The sequence below is a fragment of the Neolamprologus brichardi genome, chromosome 15 (assembly GCF_056152115.1).
Source record: "Neolamprologus brichardi isolate AB-2024 chromosome 15, ASM5615211v1, whole genome shotgun sequence".
Classification (NCBI taxonomy): Eukaryota; Metazoa; Chordata; class Actinopteri; order Cichliformes; family Cichlidae; genus Neolamprologus; species Neolamprologus brichardi.
In genome coordinates this window covers 8095939-8120456 of record NC_142118.1, presented here as the reverse complement: position 1 = coordinate 8120456, position 24518 = coordinate 8095939, and the positions used below count along the sequence as shown (strand labels likewise).

The 24518-nt window shown below is 40.6% G+C and overlaps 1 protein-coding gene across 6 annotated transcripts; it reads right to left on the bottom strand.

Annotated features, from left to right (window-relative positions):
- Window positions 1-36: 36 nt before the first annotated feature.
- map7b (microtubule-associated protein 7b) lies at window positions 37-24518 on the bottom strand. Of its 6 annotated transcripts, none has more exons than XM_087852295.1 (20): window positions 24468-24518; window positions 13188-13346; window positions 12995-13072; window positions 12287-12450; window positions 11165-11282; window positions 10665-10766; window positions 10100-10210; window positions 8835-8930; window positions 7603-7722; window positions 6330-6502; window positions 5125-5267; window positions 4753-4976; window positions 4524-4674; window positions 4258-4429; window positions 3487-3591; window positions 3351-3401; window positions 3229-3253; window positions 2982-3108; window positions 2712-2896; window positions 37-1677 (listed from the first exon to the last, which is right to left on the bottom strand). In XM_087852295.1, exons 1-20 carry the CDS (start codon window positions 24511-24513, stop codon window positions 1667-1669), a joined length of 2361 nt encoding a protein of 786 aa, XP_087708421.1. In that variant the 5' UTR covers window positions 24514-24518; the 3' UTR covers window positions 37-1666. The 6 variants fall into 6 exon arrangements, with proteins under 6 accessions (XP_087708421.1, XP_087708416.1, XP_087708417.1 ...); XM_087852290.1 differs by lacking the exon at window positions 24468-24518 and adding an exon at window positions 20306-21071; XM_087852291.1 differs by lacking the exon at window positions 24468-24518 and adding an exon at window positions 20306-21071 and having other exon boundaries at window positions 6330-6478.

Below are 24518 nucleotides of genomic sequence, written 5' to 3'. Positions count from 1 at the left end.
AGGTAAAATTACTGAATACTACTACTGATAACCAGTTCAAAAAGTTTTATTCATTTGAAGCAGTACAGCTGCAGCAGTTGTAGAGAGATTTTACTTTTACAATGATTCAGAGAGCTCACCTCATGCTTCCTCTGAAGTAAAGGGCTATATTCAAATCTTTGTGGTAGTAATAAAATATACATTTTTACATTTATAGCATCAAATATAACAGCATGCCATGTGTACTGCTGGTAACGTCCTGCAGTACATAATCAAGACAAGTTTATTCTTTAGTGGTACTGTTAGACAGTGCTCAAGTCTGAGGACCCTAATGCAGATCATTTGTAGGAGCTGAGTGAAAATGAAGTGTAATGGCCCGGTTCTAGAAATTTAGTAATTTCCACCTTTTGTCTTGCCATAGTGAGAAGTGGTATGAATTATGAGTTGTATTATTTATAACTGCGTGACACCAATATTTGATGATTCCTACTGAATTCAAGAAAAGCCACTGGGGAGTTTGGACAAAGGGCCAAAGCGATTGAGCTCATGAAGCAAAGTCACATCATTCCTTCTACACTATGTTAAGGCCAAGGAATGTCATAATTAGCAGCATCTGTCAAATCCTTGGAAACATCCGATTATTTTAACAATAACATCAGTAAATTCATTCAATCCAGTTTGGATTTACTTGGCCAAAAAAGTGGCTTACAGGCAGTGACAGGATGTAGAATAGGTGCAATTGTGACAGGGTTAAAATGTGAATGAATAAAAGGGCATAACTTAATAATGAAGCACGTTTTTGTAAATTTGAACATAAAGACAATGACGACAAATCATTTTTATCTGTACAGCAATTTGAAGAAAAATCTCAAGTTTATACCCTACATTTTCAGTTTTCAGAGGACAGTATGTTCATTTTTGTCATTATTAAACCTAAAGTCATAATACTCCAGCACCTGTTCCACCCCAGTAATAACCTAGTTTAAACACTGTAGAAACAGCAAAATATATTACATGACATACCTTTTTTTGCATTAGTCTTAATACAACTTCATGCACTGATATCATTCCTGTAGCACACTTTATTTCTCACATTTCTGCAGAAATATTACCTTGTGAGAACCATAAGGTTCCAGTTAGAGACAAAAATTCATAAACGAAGCTAGATTGGGGCCTGAGCTAAAGTCACATCGCTGATCACAATCTGTCTACAGAAAAATAGTTCAAAAACGTTCAAGTATCACAGCTGCTGACTGACAGCTGATCTTAGTTTTTACATTTTTGTCAGTTTCTCATTCGCGCTCTCAATCACGCACATCGCAAGACTATACACACTCAATGCCCTCCTGTGATTTCAGGACATTCATTTAAGAATCAGGGAAACCTGTGGCTATACACAGAACATACATGATGACCAAGTGTAATCATGTTCAGATACAGAAAAACAAGCTTTGCCCCACAGAGTGCAGGATGAGGGAAGAGTAATCTCTCTCAGTGATGCCCTTACAAGATGTTTGGAGACACCATCTTTGGGAACAGTGCTCTTCTGTCACAGGAGAGGAAGAAAGGAAGAATCTAGTGCTGAGAGTTGTCCTACTGATTCAGTCCAACAGCTCTGTACTTCACCTCTCTGTTTGACCTCTCCTTCATGTCTGTGGGTGTGGAATCGTCATGTTGCATCAGGGCATCAGGCAACATCTGCAAATCAAAGGAACAAAGAATTTAAAGCACAGGACATATAATATATTTTCTTTATTCACTTCCTTGTAAATAAAATATGGTCTTTCAACTTGCAATGCTTGAGCTACTATATTGAAAGTGCAATACTAGGTCTTCATAATCTGAATGAGCTTCTTGGTATGAAACAAAAATGAATAAAACAAAAAGAAACAGAAAAACAGAGCAGCCTGTAGCAGCGATGAAGCCATGTGAGAAACTTGTTGTGGAGGACTGCACCAATAAGCTGTTCTCAGGTCTGGTCAATCAATTCTGTGCCAATAGCTTATTGGTGTCCTGGTTTCTCTTAAGCCTAATGGGAAAATTAATTGGTCAGTGATGCTCGAAACAGTTCTTCTTCTTGTTATTTTTTTTTAATTTAAAAAAAAATAAAAAATAAAAAAGGTGAATATCTTCAGGAGCTTATTGGTGCTCTCTACAAATGTCCCAGTTTCTCATTTGACCCCATGGGAAAATTACACCTCTACTTCAACATAACTGCTTAGATACTTTGAAAGTCCACAGTGACGTCTCTGTACATGCTTTAATTTACAAGAATTAATTGAAGAGTCATTCTGTAAGACTAGAGTTACACATAAAGAAGAAATATTTGAGAAGATGCATCCCGCCCTGGGTGTCCCGTCCCGGTCTGTAAGACACCCTCATCTTTCAAAGTCCAGCAAAAATTAAATAACTCAATTTTTTGGTCAAATGTGATGCCTCAATCTGAGATACCCCTGATGACATCATTTTGACACTGCTGAGGTTTCTTTCATAGAGCTTGCAAAGAGCCCACCAGAGCCTCAGAAGACATGTCACAAAATTTATAGAGGATATTATTCATCAAGTCAGGTTTGTAAAGACAAGATGCACACACACTAGGAAGGGACCAGAATTAATGACAGTCTCTGTAATTTTATCAAAAGGAAACTAAGGGAGGAAGAAGAAGGGGGTGGGGAGTAATGGGATACAAATGTAGGAACTAGTGGCCAATCAGAGAGTGGATGCCTTCTCACCTGCTCCCTGCTGGGCTGATATATCGTCTACTCTGCTTAGAGGTTTCAGTAGACCATTCTCTGAGAAGGCTAGGACAGGAACTCTGTTGTCCTCCTGCTGTTGCTGTTGCTCCTCCTCTCCTTCAGGGGGAGACAACCTGGAATGTGAAGGCAGTACAAGCACCTCTTCAAACTCCCCATTCTCCCTAAAAACCAAAAAAAAATGACAGTGTCAGATCTGATGACATCACAAGCAGTATGGCTGTTGTATATCATGGCTGTTGACTGTACCTCTGGTCAGGATGGCTCAGTGCTGTGGTGTTGGGGTTTGGGGTGGGATCTGGTTGGCTTAAGTTGCCGTTACTATTGTGTGTTGGCGTCTCAGTTGCTGCTGACGCAGCAGGAGAGGCCGGGTTCACTGGTGGTGAAAGAAAATCAATCTGGTGTCAGGAACAACAACTGCAGAGGATATCTTTTGACGACAATCTGAAAGATATATTACTGCAAAGGTAATTATAAAAACGGTATATTAAATTACCTGCATTGTCTCCATTTCTGACCTTCTGATGATGAAATGAAAAAAAGGAATTAATACTCAAAGATTGTTCAGTTGGATAGTTGTTACACTTTTGTTTACTCCATTTTCCCTCTGGTCTTTACCTTTTCAGTTGTCTCTGAACGCCGTGTTCTCTTCATGATCTCCTCAAGACGCTGGAGGGTTAGAAAAAAGGGAAAATACTTTAATGTACACTGTACCTTGCAATTTATGCGTGTTTATAATGTGAGGTCACGTTACCTTCTTTCTCTCCAGACGTTCAGCCTCCTCTTTCTGGAAGTGCCTCTCTCTCTCCTGCCTCAGTCGCTCCGCCTCCTCTCTCTGTCGAGCCTCTTCCTCCTCTTTCTAATGTACAGAAAAGCATTTCATCTTATTAATAGGTCCATAGTGCTCCAACGTGTTCTCGCCCTCGGGTGTGTAGCAGGCATATCACAGATATACATAGGATGTACTCTCGCATTAAAGCCTGGATGCACCTGGAGCTGCAATGATGGGCTCTCAGATATAAGAGGTCTGTTTTAAAGAGCTTCAAAGTGTGATTTAGGAGGCTGGAATTGGGGCGAATACATAAGCAGTACATTTTTCTTTTGCCTGGAAAGTACAGTTTATGTTCCCTTTGAGAGTTTAGGGTGGCAGACTATATTTGGTTAGGTTTAAAAAGAGACTTTTCCCTTTTGACAACATTAACCCTGCACATTGAAAAATTGTGATTCCTGCCAATCAGTGCCTTTACATTGCCAAGAAGCCTTTTACAAGCATCCATATGAAGTTTGGGAGTGAGACATGTCTCATAATTTGCCATAACCTGACGCACCACTGTAGTTATGCTAAAGAGAACATCTGTGTGTGTCTCTGCATCACCATCAGGTCTGTATTTGACACCCCGGGAATGAGAACAGGCTGAAAGTTCAAAACAGCAGACCTGCTGATTTTTGTAGTTAGCTCAAAATGCCATTTGTGGCAACCACATAAAAACAAAACAAGTCAACATAAACATCCGTAATCTCAGACCTGTTTCTGTAGTCTCTCTGCCTCTTCTCGCTCTTTCCGAAGTCTTTCTTCCTCTGCCTTTCTCTCCTCTTCCTCCTCCTTCTTCCTCCTCTCCTCGGCCTGGCGCTGAGCCTCCTCTTCTCTCCTTGCTCTCTCCTCTGCCTTTCGGCGAGCCAACTCCTCCTTTGCTAATCTGGTGAGACACAACCAGGTCAAAAATGATGCAGCCTTTCAGCACTACACATTCCCTCTCATGCACATGCTCACACACAGCCCAGCCTGCACACCTTGCCTGCTCCTCTTGTCGCCTGCGCTCTTCTTCCTCCCTCTCTCTCTGCTCGCGGGCCAGCCGTCGTTTCTCGGCCAGGATACGACTCGCCTCCTCCGGGTCTGTGGTGCCCGCTGAAGGCTTGTGAGCTGGTGGACTGCTTACACTCTCTAGAAGGCATCATAAAAGTTATGCTGACCAGTGTAATAAACTGTAGCTGTGAAACAGGTTAGAGATTCATAACTCACCGCTGGTTGCCGTTTGCTCATTCGAGCTCTTGTTCTGACCCAGTGGCTGAGGTCGAGGCTGAGGAGGGCTGAGGACCTGCTCATCCTCCTCCTCTCCTCTGGGTGTTGAAGAGTGGGAACTCTCAGGTGTGATCCTGACAGGACGAAGATTTCCAGGATCTTCTGCCCCTGGAGACTTTAGCAACTTGGGGGTTGGAGGTCGCCCCACTGGTTTCTGTGGAGGTCTGTGAGCAAAGGAAGTATATATTTTTTAAAAATAGTCATAATTCGAGCATATCAGCAAAATAACTGCCCACGTTACATTTCAAATAAAACTGTAAAACAATTTCAGCTCCAAATATTCCCCATTTATCAAATGTAATATCCACTGACCTGCCAGGAGAGGGTGCTGTCACTTTACCGCTCTTTTTGATTGGGGAAGAGGAGCGCTTGCTTGGTGGCAATGAGAGAACAGGAGCAAATGGAAGTGTCAGGTTGCTCCATGACTTCCTGACACTGTCACGGTCTTTTTGCCGCTGTTGGTTCAGGAGATACGGTAAAAACAAAAGACAACATGCACGAGTCAAAACAGGCAGTTTTTTAAAAAAAAAAACCCACCAAGTAAGGACCCAGGGAAGCAAGCAACACATTATCATCAAAACTGCTCTTCCAGAAAAATGTCCTTTAATGCAATACAAAAGGTAACTGGATGGTTTAGAAGGTGCCCTATAGATAGTAGCCACACAATATGATGAGTAACAGGATTAGGCTTAGATTACAACTGGCACCAAGCTCAGAAACAAAGTAAGAAAAAACAAAACACACTTAACAGGTCACAAAATGAAAAAGAGTCTTTTTAATTTGGAGGAAAAAAAAAAAAATCACACTGCATCCATTATCTGTACATTCTCACTGACCTTGTATGAATGACACACCAGCGGTATTCTGGAGTGGGTGAGAGTTATCAGTTCACATGCACAGTGATATGTTAGTGTGTGGGATGCATGGCATACAAGGGGCCTTCTTTCTAAATGGTAAATGGCCTGTATTTGTATAGTGCTTTACTAGTCCCTAAGGACCCCAAAGCGCTTTACACGTCCAGTCATCCACCCATTCACACACTGGTGATGGCAAGCTACATTGTAGCCACAGCCGCCCTGGGGCGCACTGACAGAGGCGCCTTAAGAGGTCTAAGACCTTAACAGCATAATAAGCTGTCACGAAGCAGATGAACAGTGGATGCAAGTGTGTGTGATGACAGATACTCTATTGTTTATATTGTTTGATCAGAAACATAATCAATTTGAAAATGACAAAGTTGAAGAAGTAGAAGAATTTAAAGGCTCGTGTTACTGAGTGCTTGAAAAAATTGATTTAAAAAATTGATTCACGTCAACACATTCTGTAATAGCAGTAGCAGGAAATAATAATATGTTATCTAAAGCCAAAAATAAACTATCATATGACCAAATTTTTTAAGAAACAGACAATCAGTGTAACCGTCTCAAATGGTCTTTCCCGTCGAGCAATAATCTGAGTTGCTTTTTGTTCACAAATATTATTTCCCCGATATTTTGTCATGGGCTGATGAAATCTACCTGTGTTGTTCCGGTTGTCCTCCTGCGCGGGGTGTTTAAAGACGAGGAAGCTGCGTCCCTGCTGAGGTTCCTCTCCTGGCTGCGACAGTGAGGCAGCGGCTGTGCCTGCAGGGCCTTGAAGGACATTGAGCCCATGGGGTGGCAGGAAACTGAGCGAGGACACACAGGCATGGCTAGGGTGATGTATAAGGTGGGAGTATACAGTGTTTTTGAAGAAGGCATTGATTGGGGTAGTGTGAGAATTGGTAGGACACCAATAAGTGTTGGACAAAATGGATCACAGAGGAAAAAAGATCAGGAAACAAAGACAGGAATGAGAAGGAATCAAGATGAATAAAAAATAAATAAATAAATAAATGAAGGAAAGCCATGGGTTGAAGAAGCCAGCGCAGGATTGAGAGGAATGAGGAGAATATTTATGGTAGAAACAGAGAAGGAAGAAAGAAAGAAAGAAAGTATTAGTGCTACTAAACAAAAGTGCAAACAGCTGCGAATGTACTGCAACCATCACCTGGCACTGTGTGACAAAGACTGTCTATGTGATATAAAATAAGGATTTGGTTGGTTGATTAGGGTTAGTAAAAAAAAAAGAAAAAAAGAATCACATTAAAAAACTTAACACAATACACTTAAAGATATTTAGATCAGGAATGGTTTGCCAAACCATTACTTGCTGTAAAGAGTCCCAGTGTTGGAAGCATTTCTACTTTGTCACCCAGTTAGAACAAACTATAGCTAACCACACATTAGACCCAAAACCATACAAAGCAAGCAAGCAAACATCTAAATACATGTAAGAAATGCACTTCACCAACTGAAGATGCTGAATGTATCAAAGAGGGCAGAATAGAAAAGAGTAAGTGAATCCAAGTAGTTCACCTAGAAGTTATTTCTTTCCTTTAATGTAAACAATGATGGAACACACACAAATGATCTAAAACTCCCTGCTGCTGTGACAAGGCATGGCATCAGTAGAGGAACATTTCCTGAACAAATCACTTCATTTGTTTTGGGGGACGTATGTGCATGTGTGTCTGTGTGCGTGAGCTTTGGGTGCCTGATACACGCTGTTAAAGGAAGTTTCAGACAGTGTAATGCTTTAAGTCCAGGCAAATCTGATTAGCATCCGAAACTGCTTGGGTCAAGAGACCAAGCATAAAAGGGTATATATACTCTTTTTAATAAAACCTCTGCCTTCGATCAAGAGAATCTTGATCTAAAGAGCTATAGGGCCTTAAATGTTTTGTTTTATAAAATCAGTGTTGTGTGTTACCTGATTGGTCTCCTGACAGACTCACTGCACTGCGGCTGCGGGCCAGGTAGGAGTGTGTTGGCTGCTGCAGGCGGTTCACCATGTTGCTCTCCCATGGCGTCAGTGGAAGGCGGCGCAGTCCTGAACACACGCATGTGACATGTGAGCTTTGATAAGAGCTACAACTACAGACTACCCACTTATTTGCCTAAGCAACCAATCAAAGCAGATTATAAATTATACATATTTACTGCATTTTCCCCCTTTCCCAACACTGTCAAGCATTGCAGGTTAGAAATAAAGTGAATTTGTAAGCATGCACAGACTGCCGTGCCACACCTACACCTTCATGCACCTGTTTAATTATGAGAGGCAGCAAACACCGTGGTATGAAGAGCAAACAAAAGGGCAAAGACAAACCGTGCAAGATAAGAGGACACATTGCATTTTTAAGAAAATGATCTTCAAGAAATTTCAATTTATCTGGGAAATCATTCAAGCAAAAAGCTTTCAGTTTACCTCAGGTAGTTCGGAGAAAAAGGCTATTTTAATTAATTAATCTCCACGACAACCTGATAAGTAAGCCAATTAAAGGAGATCCGGCACAGTATGAGACAAAACGTGCAGTGCTTTGCAGGTGTCAGCATGCAGGTCAAAGATACATCTGGGCTGAAAACTGTATTAATAAATGGGTTTTTACATTTCTATTACTTCATATATAAAAACATTCATGTTTGAGAGTTTTTTGGATTTCACTGAGTGATGCTTCACCGTGCCTCGGTGTGCGGTGTCTAATATAATAATGGGAACAAGAGCATAATTATAATTTTCTGACTAATGTGGGTGACAATTTTTCAGCCAGGATAAAAACAGCATACAGTGTTCCCACAAAAACAAAAAGATTATCCTACTGAGGATTAGAGAAAGGGGTCACGTTAGAGGGGGGGAGAAAAAAATCTTGATCCCTCAGATGAAATGCACAAATGCCAACACGTGCGTGCTGGACTGTGGGCATTTGTTTCAATAGTCATAATGTACATTTATACATAAAAAGATATTAGATCAGCTTGTCATGTCATGGTAGGCTCTCCAAATCAAAGTTTCTCTTGTCAGAATATTACATTTAAAATTTTACACTGACAAATTTCTACAAAAGTAACAGTTTATTTTACAGTTTCCAGCCCAAGATCTTTTTTGTTGCTTGCAACATAGTCGGAACAGTATAAGAGACCAAAAAAATTCCCACAAGAAACCTGTGTTTTTCTGTTGGCTGGTCTTTCCCTGATGTAGGTGGGGTTTGGACTGAGCTTTGTTTATGACAGGGGAGGAGACTGTTCTCATCTGTAAGCCTGTCAGCAGCATACAAACATCAAATGATGCATGACCCGATGGTTAGACTTCAACAATGACTTAAGTAAAAGCTTGAACTCGGAAATTTGCTTATTTGTTTCTTGCTGATTACTTCATACAAGGATTCATTTAAGTCTGATAACATCTGAAAAACAGACTAAGCTATGCTAAGCTAAGAAACAGCAGTTTGTTAGCTTAGCTTAGCATAAGGCTAATTTTTTTTTTTTTAAAAAAAAGCTCTTAATGTTTTTCAGTTTTATTGTTCTTTTTGTCTTCATTTTAATCAAATAACTTCCTATTTTACTTAGTTCATATTTCACACTGTCTTGGGCCTGTTTAATGGTTTGTTTTGAAGTGTAGCTTTATTGTAAATTTGGGAAAAATTTGATATATTTTCTTCACCTAAAAAGTATGTGTGTCCAATTAAAGGTACAGTTATTGATGTTTTTAGGTTATTTCATAAGAAAGAAATGATAAAGTACTCATAAATATACATTATATAATAAATATACAAATATACATTCATTATTATTCATTATCTTCCAAGAAATTGATGCATTCTCATAAACTTAGAATTAATCCATTTAAAATATACCGGGCCGGCCGCTGGTTTGTGGAACCCTTCATGTTTCCCCACCATATTTGAATACAGTGACCGAGAAGGACACCTCCCTTCTGACTAATCACGCTTTACCTATCTGGCTGGAGACCGACCACATATGTAGCATGGCAAAGGCAGAAGAGAAGTTGCAGACATTCATGCCATGGAAGGACATTGGAGGAATATGAAAATCTAGCAGTGAAAATTTTTCTGCATTGTAATAATATTTCATCTTCTCCTGTTAAGAGTGTTAACTGATTTAAGTTTGGATTCTGGTGTTTCTCTTCCATTCTTTAACTAAGCTATGTTAACTCTCTGCTGGATTTAGCGTCATATTAACTAAATGGGAATGACACGCTACATAATACATAGTTTTAACATAAAAAGTGTGTTTCAGTCACATAAACATCCCAAATCTAATTAACTAATCACAATAAAACAATGAGTGCTTTACAGCCTGTCACAAGAGACTACTTCATAACATTGGCAAATTATACAAGATGGAGTCAAAGGCAGACCATTGCCAGTGGATGTAATGAACTGTATTTGTGTGTGTATATTTATTACCTCGATCTGGTGAGTGCAGGAGTGTGGCAGAGGAGCAAGAGAGGCGCTTGGTAATGACAGGGTCTGTGTGCTTGGATAAATTCATTGTGGACACTGAGCGCCTATCAGCATCTAAAATGCAAAAAAACAAAACATGACAAATGCATATCAGTTTTATATTGAATTGGTGAAATTTAAGGAGAGAAAAAGGGGAAGAAAGAGAGCTGAAGTCAGTCATCTCTCTGGGTTTCTCTATTTTGGTTAATTCAGGTTAGGTATGAAAAACTACCAACTTGTTGCTAAGACAGGAAAGATATTTAAAAACAGATTAGTGCTAAATGGGTCTTATGTCCTCTAAAATAAAACTAAAATGGCTTGAGTAAATGATCCTGTGCCTGGGGATATAACTTTACGTCACACGTGAACTGCTACATGCGAGTGAAATAGCAAAACTACATGTCGTGCCATTCACACTGGCCTACGTGAAAACTAAAGAGAATGAGCTAACACAGTGCTGAACAGTTACAGTGCTAAAGCCAGCGTTCTAACGCCAGCCAGCTAACCCACACAGTGCTTTTATATTCACATTGGGATGTCATTCCGTATCTGTAGTAGAGACTGAAAGCACTCTGCATGTGCTCCAGTCCAGCAAGGTCGAGTGGATAGAGGAAAGCTGACTCGACAAAACCTGGGCCAGGAGGGGAAAGGACAATGGCAGAGAAAACAAAGAGTGCAGAGCAGGTAGAGAGCAAGCCGAGAGTGGGAGGGAGAGAGAGAGAGTTTGAATTTGAGAGCAAAGGGGGGGGAGAGAGAGAAAGAGAGAGAGGCAGAGAAGGGTGTGAATACGCAGTAACAACAGAGGGCAGCGGATCTGAAAAGTTCAAATATAAACATGGCAGAACAATACTGACACGCAGAGGCAGGCAGACATATTTATACAAGAGAGGCACTGATAGAGACACACATCAGGTGTATGAGCACCAATGCAGAGGGGGAAAAAATGACTGTACAACTGACTATGTTTATGGTGTGTTGTGCTGTGTGTTAACAGGTATTGTGTTATATATGTGATATATGTAAGAGTACCAGCTGTTGTGCAGGTTGTGTTTGTCTGCAGAGTTCCTCCCCAAGACCAACGGTTGGCCTTCTGTCTGGTTTTCTGGCTCTTCTCCATAGTCCTGCGAATCACTGCCTCATGACGAGCCTACAGTCAAAACAACGAGAACATCAATGCCAAAAAAACAAACAGCCATCCGACATACCAAGTGTTAAGCAAATTCTCTCTCTTCATTTCTTCTGAATGAATGGAGTGCTTTGACTGCACCCAAAGTAGCAATACATGGCAGATAGGTTGGCATTTCTTTCATTCTATGTGCTGGTGCTAAAGCTAATGCTGAGGAACCACAGACACTTTCTAGGCTGTAGAAATTGGAGTCCACTGAAAGTTGAGGTACGGTGGGCATCTGGTGGCCCAGTAGCAGTAGTTCTCCTGTTCTCCTACAGTCCTTGTTTCTAAATTTATACCATTCCTATAAAATAAAGACTTAGATCCAAACCTAATTTCCTACTAAGATGTAACTCTTTACTCGTTGAAAGCCTACTAAGAGTAACCATTGAAGTGGTTTGAACTGAGTGCTTTCTGTCATATTTCAGGCCTGCTTATAAAATAAAATGACTGAGTGCATCAAAAGTTAGCTACCCTTGGAAAAAACCAAACACATTTTATTGCTATATACTGAGATGTCAAACCTCATACAGGTGAGGTTGTCAAATATCATCTTTATAGAGTAAAAAGTTAAACCTACTGTATCAATAGAAAAAAAAACCTATCCAGATTTATTATTACTATTTATGCAAAGTCATCAACATGTGCTGCTACAGTGTCATGTTACAGATCTTTGACACATCAATGTTCTAGTTCACTAAATCAACAACTTAATTAGAACGTCAACTCGCTGTAAAGTTAATTACTGCTGGACAGGAAATCTATGACTACTTGACAGATGTGCAATTTTTCTTTACATTTTTTTTTTATACAAGAAAAGGAGTGGTTAAACACACAAATACAGTATCCATGTTCCCCCATCCTCCCTGGATGGGTGTTTCAGAAAAAACTTGGAAGCAGGGGGCAGGTAAGAGGTTAGCCTTTGTGTGTTCACGAGTAAAACACTCAGGATGCACAGTTGTGAACGAGGGGAGCGTCAGTACCCTGTCTTCCTCTATTTTTTGCCGACGTTTCTCCTCCACGGCAGCCCGTCTCTTTTCCTCCTTTACCCGCTGCTCCTCCAGCTTTTTCTTTCTCTCCTCAACGTGTTTCTCATAGTGCTGCCTGGCTCGTTCCTCACGGGCCTGCCACTGGGCCTCCTTGGCAGCTGGCGCATGTAAACATAATAAACAATTTGTTTGAAAAAAGAAAAAAAACAGGCAACTTGCACACAACACGAAAAGGCTTATAGCAGTAATGTGATGTGTAAGCTATGGATCATATGAGAAAGCTTTAGCTCTCAACACAACGCAAACGCCTCAGCCCCTTACTTAGGACCAGAGGTGCGACCAGTGTACAACAGCGTGAAAAAAATCCACACTTAAAACATGAACAAATCGGCAATGACTTCCTAAAAACCATCTGCTGTATTATTTTGATTATACTGACACACAGACACACACACACTCTAACATCAAAAACACCAGCCTTTCTGAAAGCTGTCCCATGGACTGTCCCATTATGTAACACGGAATCCATGGCAACAGGCCGCCTGGCTTGAACCTAGCCTTTATGTAACAGCCAGAGAAACTGGCACTTCACCACAGCTACCAACCAAGTTCAGTCACAATATGTTGTGGGAAAGACAAAAAAAACACCCAAAAAAAGATAACTTTTATTCTTCTCTCTGTCAAACGCACAAGAACGCTCACCATTCTGTTTTTCACGCTCCTCCCGGCGCTCACGGGCCAACCTAAGTCTCTCGTCAATCTTGTTGAAGAGCAGCGAGTCTGCAGCACAAACAACAGTGAAGAATGTTAAAGGCCTGACAGACAAAACAGTCAATGCTGAGACACGGTACAAACTAATCTCATTGAAATATATGTTAATGTATGTGGGACTCACCTGTTTTGGTGCCAGCATTGTTACTGGGGCTGTTGCTGTTGGTGGTGCGACTAGGTGTAGGGGTCAGGGTGGGAGTGTAGGTCTGCCCAGAGCCCGCAGAGCTGGGACGGGTGGTTGAAGACACGGTGCCATCCTCTGACTTAAAGTGAGAGTACGATGCTGCAAAGAAGGACAAACAAGTGTCACATAATAAAACAAGAAAAGAAGAGACAAAGTGGGAGAAAAGAGATCCAGAAAAATACAAGATAATAATTGCACATTAAGAAGCACCATCAGAAAGACTTTCCACAGTTTCCAATAAAACTAGGGCGATCGTGGCTCAAGAGTTGGGTGTTCGTCTTGTAATCGGAAGGTTGCCGGTTCGAGCCCTGGCTCGGACAGTCTCGGTCATTGTGTCCTTGGACAAGACACTTCACCCACCGCCTACTGGTGATGGCCAGAGGGGCCGATGGCGCGATATGGCAGCCTCGCCTCTGTCAGTCTGCCCCAGGGCAACTGTGGCTGCAATGTAGCTTGCCTTCACCAGTGTATGAATATGAGAGTGAATGAATAGTGGTATTGTAAAGTGCTTTGAGGGTCTCGAAAAGCACTATATAAATGCAATCTATTATTATTATTATTATTATTACTTCAGCTGAACATTGTGTGTAGAACAAACTGCTGCTTAAAATAAAAATGAACATATGCAACCAAATGCTTAAGAAATAGCAGTTTATCATCAAAAAATTTCAAATGCATCAAAAATCCATCTCCAGAAAAACACTACCAGAGCTACGGTTAAAGTTTACATCTCACCTCTGTACCTGTACTTACATCCAGACAACATTTAGCACAGCACAACATGCCTACAGTAAGCCAATGGCACAGAACACATCAATCAAAGTCAAGGGTGCACTGTAGAAGGATATGAAATGATTTTGGTTTATTTTTTGCAAAATATATATATATAACTCCCATACAAATAACATTGGTGGTCTCAGATAACATAATATTCTGTTATCTGAGACCACATGTGAAAATACTAATTTACCCCATGTGCTCTTATAATTATGATGTGATCATCAAAGACAGATTGTATGAATTGAAAAGTGAAGTTCAACATGTTACGTAAAAGAAAGCCGTGTTTTATAGGAGGTATGAGGGGGACACAAGCACAAGAAAAAAAATGTCTGCAGGTGGTCTCCGTGGCATTTTCAGGCTTTGCCGAGTTGCTCAACAGAAAAACTAAATGCAATAAAACAATATGCACTTCACTGTCTTCCTGCTATTCATAGATGTGGCCATGAAGGTGCAGTGTTTCCACCAAGCTCACAGCTAGGCTATTGATTAATTGCACTATAGGGTGACTCAGCGCTTTCAGGTTAGCTTCCTGGACACAGAACGTTATACTGGCTCTGATGCAGATGAACCAGACGCATAAATTTACACGGGTAGGATTAGAAAAATTGTATACTATTAATAAATACTGTAGGTGTACTAAGCAAGCATTCAACACAGTCCTTTCCTGTGTGTGGTGATAAGAGAGAGACTCCTCAGTCTCCACAGAGACCAACCCTGTCCCACAAACCCAAAGACCAAAATAAATCATCCCCCCTGACTAATCTGATAAACTGAAAAAGATGGACTCCACTTTAAATATCACAGCCATCATGCCCTATTCTACACAAGTCTCTCTATCACCTATTTCTTTTCTTTATAGAAAGAGGACAGGATGGAGTACAAGTTTTATATCTAGAGTTACAGATGGAAATCTGTGTCTCAATGAATTTTATAGTTACATGACATTAAGAGTAAACACTGAATCATTTCTCAACATCCTGGCTTTTTTGATTGATTTCATGCTACTATTTTCTTCCAGGCTTGTTTACAGTACTGTGAAAGTGTCTCATTTCTTTATATTTAGTTTCCAAGCAGCCAAACTTGTCAATTTTAAAGTGGTCTTGAAGTGGTCTTCTCCAGACTTTCTGAAGGTCTTTTAAAGTTTTTTTTCACTTTTTTGTTTTGGGTTTTTCCACTCATGTTCACTCCAGTTCTATTACTTGGTCATTTTAGAGGTTTGTTTGTTTGCTTGTTAAGGCAGTTAACACTGACCTATGAATCGTTCAGTTTTAAAATCAATTTAAAGTTGTATCTTTGGGGACTTTATTACTACCAGCTGGTAATAAAAACACAGTCTGTTCCTCTTTATTTGAATCTATAAAAAAATTAAAGCTCATAAGAGTCTGACAGGCATAAATGAATATTTTTGCACTAATAAGGTGATTCAAAAACTGCTATTAGCCAAAAAGCTTCGCATATCCCAGCTTTTTGTGCAGTGAGGACAAAAGAAGTGGCAGGCCTAATGAACAACAACAAAAAAACCTACACTAGATTAACAACAGCTGAAAATTACAAGAAAGCTTGCACAAACCTAATACTGTATTTCCATTTATGTTGCATGCTTTCTATTGACTCACTGCAACATTTCCCAATTTTCCTAGCAAAATGTAAGGGCATGAGGTGTGGCTTAAGAGTTGATAAAGATCAAGGACTGAGTAAAAATTTGAACCTCCTTCCTCCTAAAAGGTAAAAGAGAACATCAGTCTGAACACAAGTTCCACTAACTACTACTTTCAAATACCTTTTTTCATTTGCAAGCTGATCAGTTTTAGTTTATTAGAAACAGTTTCCTCCTTTCACTTTACTCTCACTGTACTTGGTAATTTATGATATTTTGTTTTGCAGAAAGTCTTATGAATCTAAACTGTCACCAACGTCTCCATCCAAACACCTCGAGAGGTTTTTAGGGCGAATCACAAAGATCAAGGGTGTGAGGGCATAGCTGCAGACGGATTGTATGTCACAGTCTATGGAACATCTACAGAGGTGTGTACACAAGCATTCATAGGTCTGCCCTGCCTCGGGTAGACTGGCATTGGAAGTGGTTTAATATAGGCTATTGTTATGAGAGGAAAGGCTGGACTGGGCCACGTAAAAACAAGTCTGGTCTGCTTATTCTCTTCCCCTGAAATCCTTTTCCTCAAACAAAAGATTCAGTTTATTGAATGATGAGGATAATACACTGAAGTCAGATACTTAACGAGACATACGTGAATGGGCTTTTGGGTAAACAAAAAAGATGGCTTAAATGAGATGAAGTCAAGTCTGAATGAAAGGCCAGGAGCCCCTGCAAATACATTAAAAGGCAAAGTAATGAGCCTTTTCATTTATACAAGTTGACTTCAAGTTTCATGTTGTGATGGAGTGGGCGTTTTAATGACCCGAGTGGACTACCGCACAATGAGCCAGTAGGTGACTGTCAAAGACCACAACCAATTTCTTTAATTTGATGCACTTCACTTTAATCAGCTGGGAATACTTAAAACTACATGATAAGAAATAACACTTCCTAAAAAAGTCAAGACAAGAGAGAGACACTTTCATCCCATGTGAAATTAAATGACATTAGCAACCCGTCCAGGGTGTACCGCGCCTCTCGCACCCAAACTGTAATTAGAAGAGTCATCTGTAGGAATCTAAGTATGAAAAGATTAATAATTGGCCGGTTTAATCAATGAACCACACTCTCACAGAAATATTCAGAATACAAAGAAGAAGAGAAAAGAGGATTGCCTCTTAAAGTATTAAAAAATTACTGGAATAAAGGAACTGAAATTTTGACATTAACAACGTGGCCCATATTTACACAACTTGATTTACCTCATAAATATTTACTGTAACTCCTAGCTAGATGTCCTTCAGAGCATTTGCAGATAAAAGTAAATGGAGAACGAATGCATTCCTTCAATTCCTATACTTTGAAAAAGGTGCATACATGTTGTACAATATAGTTACGAAAGCAGTTAAAGCCAGTGGAATTTGATAACCAGCCAAAATTTATCTCCACATCTCTGGTTCATACGTCTTCTCATTGTTTCCTTTGTTCAAAACATTTTTCCAGATGACGCAGTCTCATCATAACATCGCAAATCTGCACTGTCTGTGTTTTTTCAGCTGAAAATATTACAGAAAAAATACTAATATGTTGGACTTGTGCAGCTTATATCCTCTTACTGCGTCTCACAGACTCACCCATCTGTTGTAGAGGTCATAAACCGACAAACCTCAAATAACAGCGAGCATATTTGCTTGTGAGCAATGGACAGCAGCTTAACAGCCTTCGCAAACACACCAAAGTCAGTTTCACGTGTGACATAATTCCACTTCCCAGTAATAAATGGCTGGCTACACTCATGTCCACCACCTTTTGCTACACTTTTATATAAGATTCTTTCATATTTTCAACCAACTGTCAACCAGGAACATAAGAATCTACACATACTAAACCTGAAGTCCTACAAAAGTCTAGATTCAAAAGATTAGGACAGACGTAGAAAACATTTTGGTTTCACTCCAGCTGACGTGATTTTAAGCAATGTCTTTATGAGTATGAGTTCTTAGTGTTTAAATTCATATTCGGCTAACACATATCCTTTTGAATCTTTGGTAAATGGCCTGTATTTGTATAGCGGTTTACTTAGTCCCTAAGGACCCCAGCCCATTTGAAGCACATTTAGAAAAAAAAGAACATGGATCATCTGAACTGACAGCAAACACCTCGTATTAAAACTGACAGCACGGCAATGGTTTGATCTCAAATGAAATATTCGAGGACAAAGCCAAATCCAAAGCATACTGATGCTGCTGCTTTTGTAGTCCTGTTCATTCCCAATTAAGTACCTTGTACTATATGAATGTGGATTTGGCAGCAAAAGTTTAGGACACAGGTGACCCAATAGCCCAGAGGTTATGGTGCTGACCAAAAGGGCTAAAAAAAACCCCAAACTTGCAGCTAAGTCCCATATTTCAACTCCTAGCAAACAGGACCATTGCTGCAAGTCATTCTTGTCACTTCCTTTCTTTTGTACGCCATTTCAATAGATTAAATAAAGGCAAAACAAAATTCTGGGTTTAAGGCTTTACCTGGATTGTGGTTCATAATTCCAAGATTGCACCTGCTGAGCTCTTGGCAAGCATCCCACTCTGACTAGTCGAATCGAAGGACCAGAAACCACATTCCTACTTCTTGAAAGCATCTTTCACTGATAAGAGTGACCCAATGAAATCCATGTTGCAGTGAGGTGGAGGGGGGGGCAAAGAGGGCAGTCAAAAGAAATCCATCCAAAACTCAACTGTTTCCAGAGTAAGAAAAAATGGGAAGTGAAAACGAGAGGGTGAGAGAAAGAGGGAGAGGTCAGCTGTGGTTGGTGTCACTGCTGCTGAGAGCCAGTGTGTGAGACAGGTTGTGGCAGCTCTCCAAACCCCATCCTTTTGTCCATGTGTATGCATGTATATTTGTGTAACAAGAGTATGTGTGTAACAGAGAGTGAGACGTGAGAGTGTCACCGTTTAATCTGCCCGCCCCTCCCTCCGTTCTGTTGCTTGCATGTATGTGTGTATGTGCATGCACGCTCCCCACCCCCAATCTATCTGCATTCATTGCCAGTCAGATTAAATGGTCAGAGTTAGCGATTAATGCTCCGCTGTCCAGGCCAGCGGATAGCACGCTGTACGGCTCCTTTCCTTCCCTTCAGCCTGAGAGGATTAGCTGCTGCTAATGCTAAGCTAAACTGTAAGCCCCAACCACCAGAGGAAAAAAAGAGGGGGGCAGGGATGGGAGTGTTCCTTTATAGCTCTAGGAGAGGCACACAGGCCTGGGTAACAGGTGCAAGAACGCTGGCTTCTGCTTTTTAGTACAAAAAGCTGCACTCACTGCACGCTGCAGGGCCAAGCTGCAAATCAGATCATGAGAGGAAAACTCTGTCATTTAATACTGGAAAATTTTGCATGTTCCCATCTTCAAAAGTTTTCTAAAAAATTTTGTTAGTACAAATTTTTGCTCGACAAATTTTCACTGACACTAGAGTATGCATACAAACCAATGCTCTCAAATAAAGTCATCTTGTTTACTATTAACAATCAATGGCAAATGAAAATCCACACACTTCTTATAGCTCCATCAACCATTTGACTTGTACAGGAGTAATGAAGCCCGTGCCATCACTGAGAAATTACAGGCTAAGGTCAAAGTAGAAAGAACTATTTGAGACAAAACAAATCAGTTTAGTCTAACAGTCGTGTGTTGAATCAGTCCAATCAACAGCACGAACCATGACTTCATAATAAAGATAACTGTGAAAAAAAGCAGCTACTTCAATTTCAGACTTCCCAGTAAACCCAGCAGTTTGCTCTCCTTCCACCTGTTTCAGTCATATCTTACATGTATGTTTGCTCCATGATGCAACTACACATCCCTCAGCATGAGATGGTTGGATTCAAACAGGAAATGCAATTATCTAGAAATGAAACTAGCCACTTTGTCTTGTTCCTTATATATAATGTAGCATATGCATGATTTGTAGAGTCAGTCTGTAATACTACACTACTTGAAGAAAACCATCTAGCTTTGTTCTTTCTACTAAAAAAAACTGGTCACAGCATCATCTCAACATTAGATAAGGCATGAAATTAAATCTAACACTATATCTTTCTGAATTGTGTGAAAGGGGAAAGCTAACGTGCAGCACATTTATGCCTGCTCTAACTGTAACAGCATCCCGACTGCTCTGCTTACTAATGCATTTAGATCACGTGTACAGTGAGCCGCACCTCCATTCTCATCTGCAGTCCTTGAGTCAATCTTGCCCTGTCAGCTGATTTTCACTCACACAAACAGTAAAACTGTGCTTCCTCATCACACCTGTCAGGCGCCTGTCTCTGGATGGCTGCGCTTCACAGTTTTAGAGGAGTTTGTAAAAGCAAACTGTGCACAAATCAAACAATTACTACATGTTGCTAGGGGTATCAACTCCTACCTCCTAATTCAACATCATTAGCCTTGCATGTAGACACATTTGTCTTTAATGGACCACATTTTCAGATCTTTCTTTAAACTGCTGCGACTCTCTGGAGTCTGGTTAAACATCTCTGTGCCCCAAGAGCTTCTCTGCCCCAGATAATGCTCTCTCTCACTCTCTCTCTCTCTCTCTCACACACACTTTAACATTTTAAATCAGCTCAAACATCACAGTATTTAAGGGAGAAAATGTAGTTTACACTGCTCTCATTTTCATCCATACCTTTTTTCTTTCTCTTGCAAGCATCTCTTCGTCTCTGTACCTCCTCCTCCTCAGTGATGGTGAAAAGTGCTGGGATAGCTGAACGGTTACCTTGCTTCCTCAGCCTCCACTTCCCTTGCAAACACCCACCTCCTCTTTCCCCACGTCCTTTACTATCTGGCATTGCCTACCCTGTTGCTAACCCTTGAGCCCCAGCCTAACTCACCCAACCCCGTCCCATCCCACCCTGTGATGCTGGGTGAGGATGGGAGGTGGGGGAAGAGGTCTGTCCTGAATGCCAGAGGATGATGATGGACGAGGTCACCCCTAAAAGCCACCTTCTCTAAGACGTAGGTAGCTAATAGCTAGTGCTAACAGCAATTTTCTTCAGGTTGCTGCTCTGACTTTAAGACAGCAGGAAGAAGCGACAGAGAGAAGAAGAAACATGAGTAAGGAGATAGGGGAAAAAAGGCGGTGGAGATGGAGGAAAGTAAATGTGGTGGATGAAGGAGAGCGTGGAAGAGACAAATAGAGCACCTCACTGAGCCAAGTCCATACTCCCTGCAATGGCATAGAGAGAGTAAAACAGAGTGAGAGAGTCTCTTGTAGGATGAGCTCTTGCAGTCTGGCTTAGAAAAGAAGACTTAATCCACAAGACTGGCTTGGTCGAGAGCTGTAAGGATTGTGCTTCTTTTGACTCCCGAGATGCCGCCTCTGCTGTCACTACTTTTACTGCATTCCTTTTTCTCCTGCTTCAGCTCTCCCTTGCTAGGTCTATTGTGTGAATGCAAACTTGTCAGAAGAATCATATCACCCAGGCAGTGACTGCACAGAGCACACAAACACAGAGTAACTGAGGAGAGCGGGGTTTGTTAAAATATTCAGTGCGAATCCAGTGGTGGAAGTTGAGCCGGTGCTGGCAAAGGGTTTCCCTGACAACAGCAGCACATGGACCAGTGACGCATGGGAAGTGAGACAGCAGAGGACGGACACGCTTTAATGTGCTGTACACAGTCCCACACACAACTAGGGATGCGCACACCAAATCAAATATTGCAGTACAGGAGCTGCTTCTGTGGAAGGGGTGTGTACAGAGAGCACATGGTATATAGCCCCACCCCACCATCCACTTAAAGAGCCATCCGCCATGTAGGATGCCACGGCGATGTACGATGAGTGAGAACATTATGTTGCTGCAGCTTCACAAGAATGCAGAAGGAACAACACGCAGCACATCAATATTTAACCAAGGAGCATTATTGTAGTTGCACTGCATCTAAAATAATGTTGCAGTGCAACTTTATTGTTGCTTGGCTCTGTAGCCATATTAAGAACTCACAGAACTTGGCTTCATTCAAACCATTAAAAGGTGACACAATATGGCAGATGCAATGAAAGGGAGGGTGAAATAAAAGGGGGAGTATTTCAAACTTTGAAGGCCTGGATAGTAACAGTACAAACACCAGGCTCAACATGTATTACTGTTAATGCATCCTTGAGCTAAACTAATATGGAGATTAGAGAAACAAGTGCGATAGCTTGCATGCTGTGAAAAGCAACGTAGCCACTAAAGTTACAACTCCACTGTTTCTTTTACTTTATATGTACATAAGCAAAAGCATTAAGTATTTCCTAAAATAATTCCAAACCACTACCTTTTCCACGATTCCTTTACTATATAAAGGAATTCAGGACAAGTCCTGCTGTCTCATCTCCTCAGAGAGCTCACACTTCACAAACGCACACATTCATGAAAGAGCAATCTGATCTTTGTCCCTGCAGGAGAGAGCAATGCTGTAATTCTACACGCAGACTTTAACCTGATAGGATGGGTAACACACCCTTCTCACACCTACTGAATGTGTGTGTTAGACACAGACATTTGAAGAGAATGGACATTTGAATACAGTAAAAAGAAAGCAAGCAAGTGAAAAAAAAAGATTTAGTTTATTGTTAAGTTTAATTGCTAACCCTGGGTCTGACGTGTTGGGGGTCCTGAATGACATAATGTTTGACATAGTGTACAATTAAAGTATAACAGCCGAGTTGTATGCAAATTTAACCCAGAAATATTGAGTTAAATTTCTAGAAAATCCCATAATGTGTGGTGGATGGCCAAACTGAGAGCGAATTGTCAGGAAAACACAGCAATCACCCACAGAAGTAACTTTTTGTGCAGGCAGAATGCAGGGCAACTCATGAACAAAGCAGCAAAAAGGATGATTTGGGAAGCAGGTAGTAATGACAGGAGATAAACCACATCTTAGGAACTTACTTTCTGATTGGATCAAAGCTGCAGTACCTCTTTATAAATACACAGTTAACAACATGTATTAATTAATCTGTGCAGTGTTACAATGCATGAATTAGAGGTAATTGGCAGTAATTTTTTTTGTGAGCTGCAAAATAAATTTAAAATATGAATTCTTTCTTTTAGTGTCTCATCCTCTGTATGTCACTGACTCTTGGTGGCTTTAGTTGCTGTCTAATTGCAGGTCAAGCTAGGTCAAAGCAGGGGACATTTGTGGAACAGCTGAGCTTAATGCTATGTAATCCTAAAGTAAGTAATCTCAACTCATTCAAATCAATAAAAGGTCATGCCCACTGTGCACCCATTCTGCCTACGTTATAGTTGTCAGGGCTGCTTGTATCGCAGTACGTGAACATAATCCTTCTTACTGTAATTCATGCAGCAATAATTCTTTGCATACTTAACTGGGTTCCAGGTCTTTATAAAAGCACTGGAATACTGTTTATGTAACTTTCTGTGTGCTATAAAGGACTCTCACACCTATCCAAACCCTTCATCTAAACTAATCTGCTTTTTATACATTTTCAAGGAAAACTGAGCGAAGGTGCCGACCTTTGCCTGGATGCACTGTGGATTAACATGAACAGATACTTTTAACTTCTGAAGGTAGCTTTATATAAGGGACACACGTTTAAATGAACACTAAATCACTGGGATTTTTGCTTGCCACAATAATTAATTAATAATACACCACACATCTTTAAGCTTTTCATGTATTTTTAAATTTTCTTTTTTTGAGACCTGGAAAGTAAATGTACCCATCTCTAAAGCACTTTGGTCAGCATTTGTTTTTTCAGTGCGCTATTGCCTTTAAATAAAATAGATGCAATAGTCAACAGAATAAAGTTAAAACATTTTTCATAGTGCATAATTAATTTTTTTTTTCATTTCCAAAAAATTCTTAATTCTCAATTCACTGGACAGAAAAAAGTATCGATCTTTTCACGCTAGTATCGATCTGATACCAACACTTAGGGTTGGTCCAGATACTATCGATATTTGGGTCGATCCGCCCACCTCTAGTTATTACAGCTCTGCCATTAGGAGTGAATGGGAATCACCTGCTATATCGTTACTATTTGAGGAGTGGCTAAAAGTGAAGCAAAGGGGTGTAAGATACGGGAGAGCTCTGCCCTTTGGCAGCCAAAAACCCCCAGCACACTTTACATACTTTTACAAGATCACTGATTGGTGACATTTCCGGAACTGACAGGCGTACAGTTTGTCTGTGTGTAACTTTTATTTCTCCAAAGACATTATACACACATAGACCTACAAGCTAAAAATGCACTTACAAGGCGACGTGGCCATTTTAAGTTTTAAAAATGAATAACGAGAGTATAAATGATCATGTTTGGGGTATTAATAAGCCAACTCAAAGTTCAAAAGAATATATAAATCCACCTGTGAGAGCCAGAGAACAAAGCTGTAGCCTAAAGACATAATCTATCTATGCCATCCCGAAAACAACCTGCGGCTCATTTTCATTAATTCACCTGTCACGTCAGCTGGAGGTGGATTTCGACGAAGTGACAAATTGTAAGCAACAGGTGGCTGCCGAAACTCAAAATGTCTACCAGCTACAACACAGACACACAAAAAAGGGGTAAAACAAAAATAAATAACTATTACAGCAGCTTTCGTAACAAGTCGTGTTTGGTAAACGTAAAGTAACCGGTTGGGTGAGTTGGTTGATAGTTAATCCCACTCCCGTGACCGACCGGCTCCGAGTCTCTCTTTAGCTCAGAGTCAGTGTTCAAAAGCAGACCCACTCAAGCACCCTTCAGTACTTTACACAACTGTTATTCCCCCTTAAGAAGAAGAAAAAACAAAGTTTTGTCAAAGTAAAGTTTCCTGTTGGTGACAACTCACCTTGGGACTCCGGAGGAGATGTGTCGCTGCCATCCTGGTCCGCCATTTCTC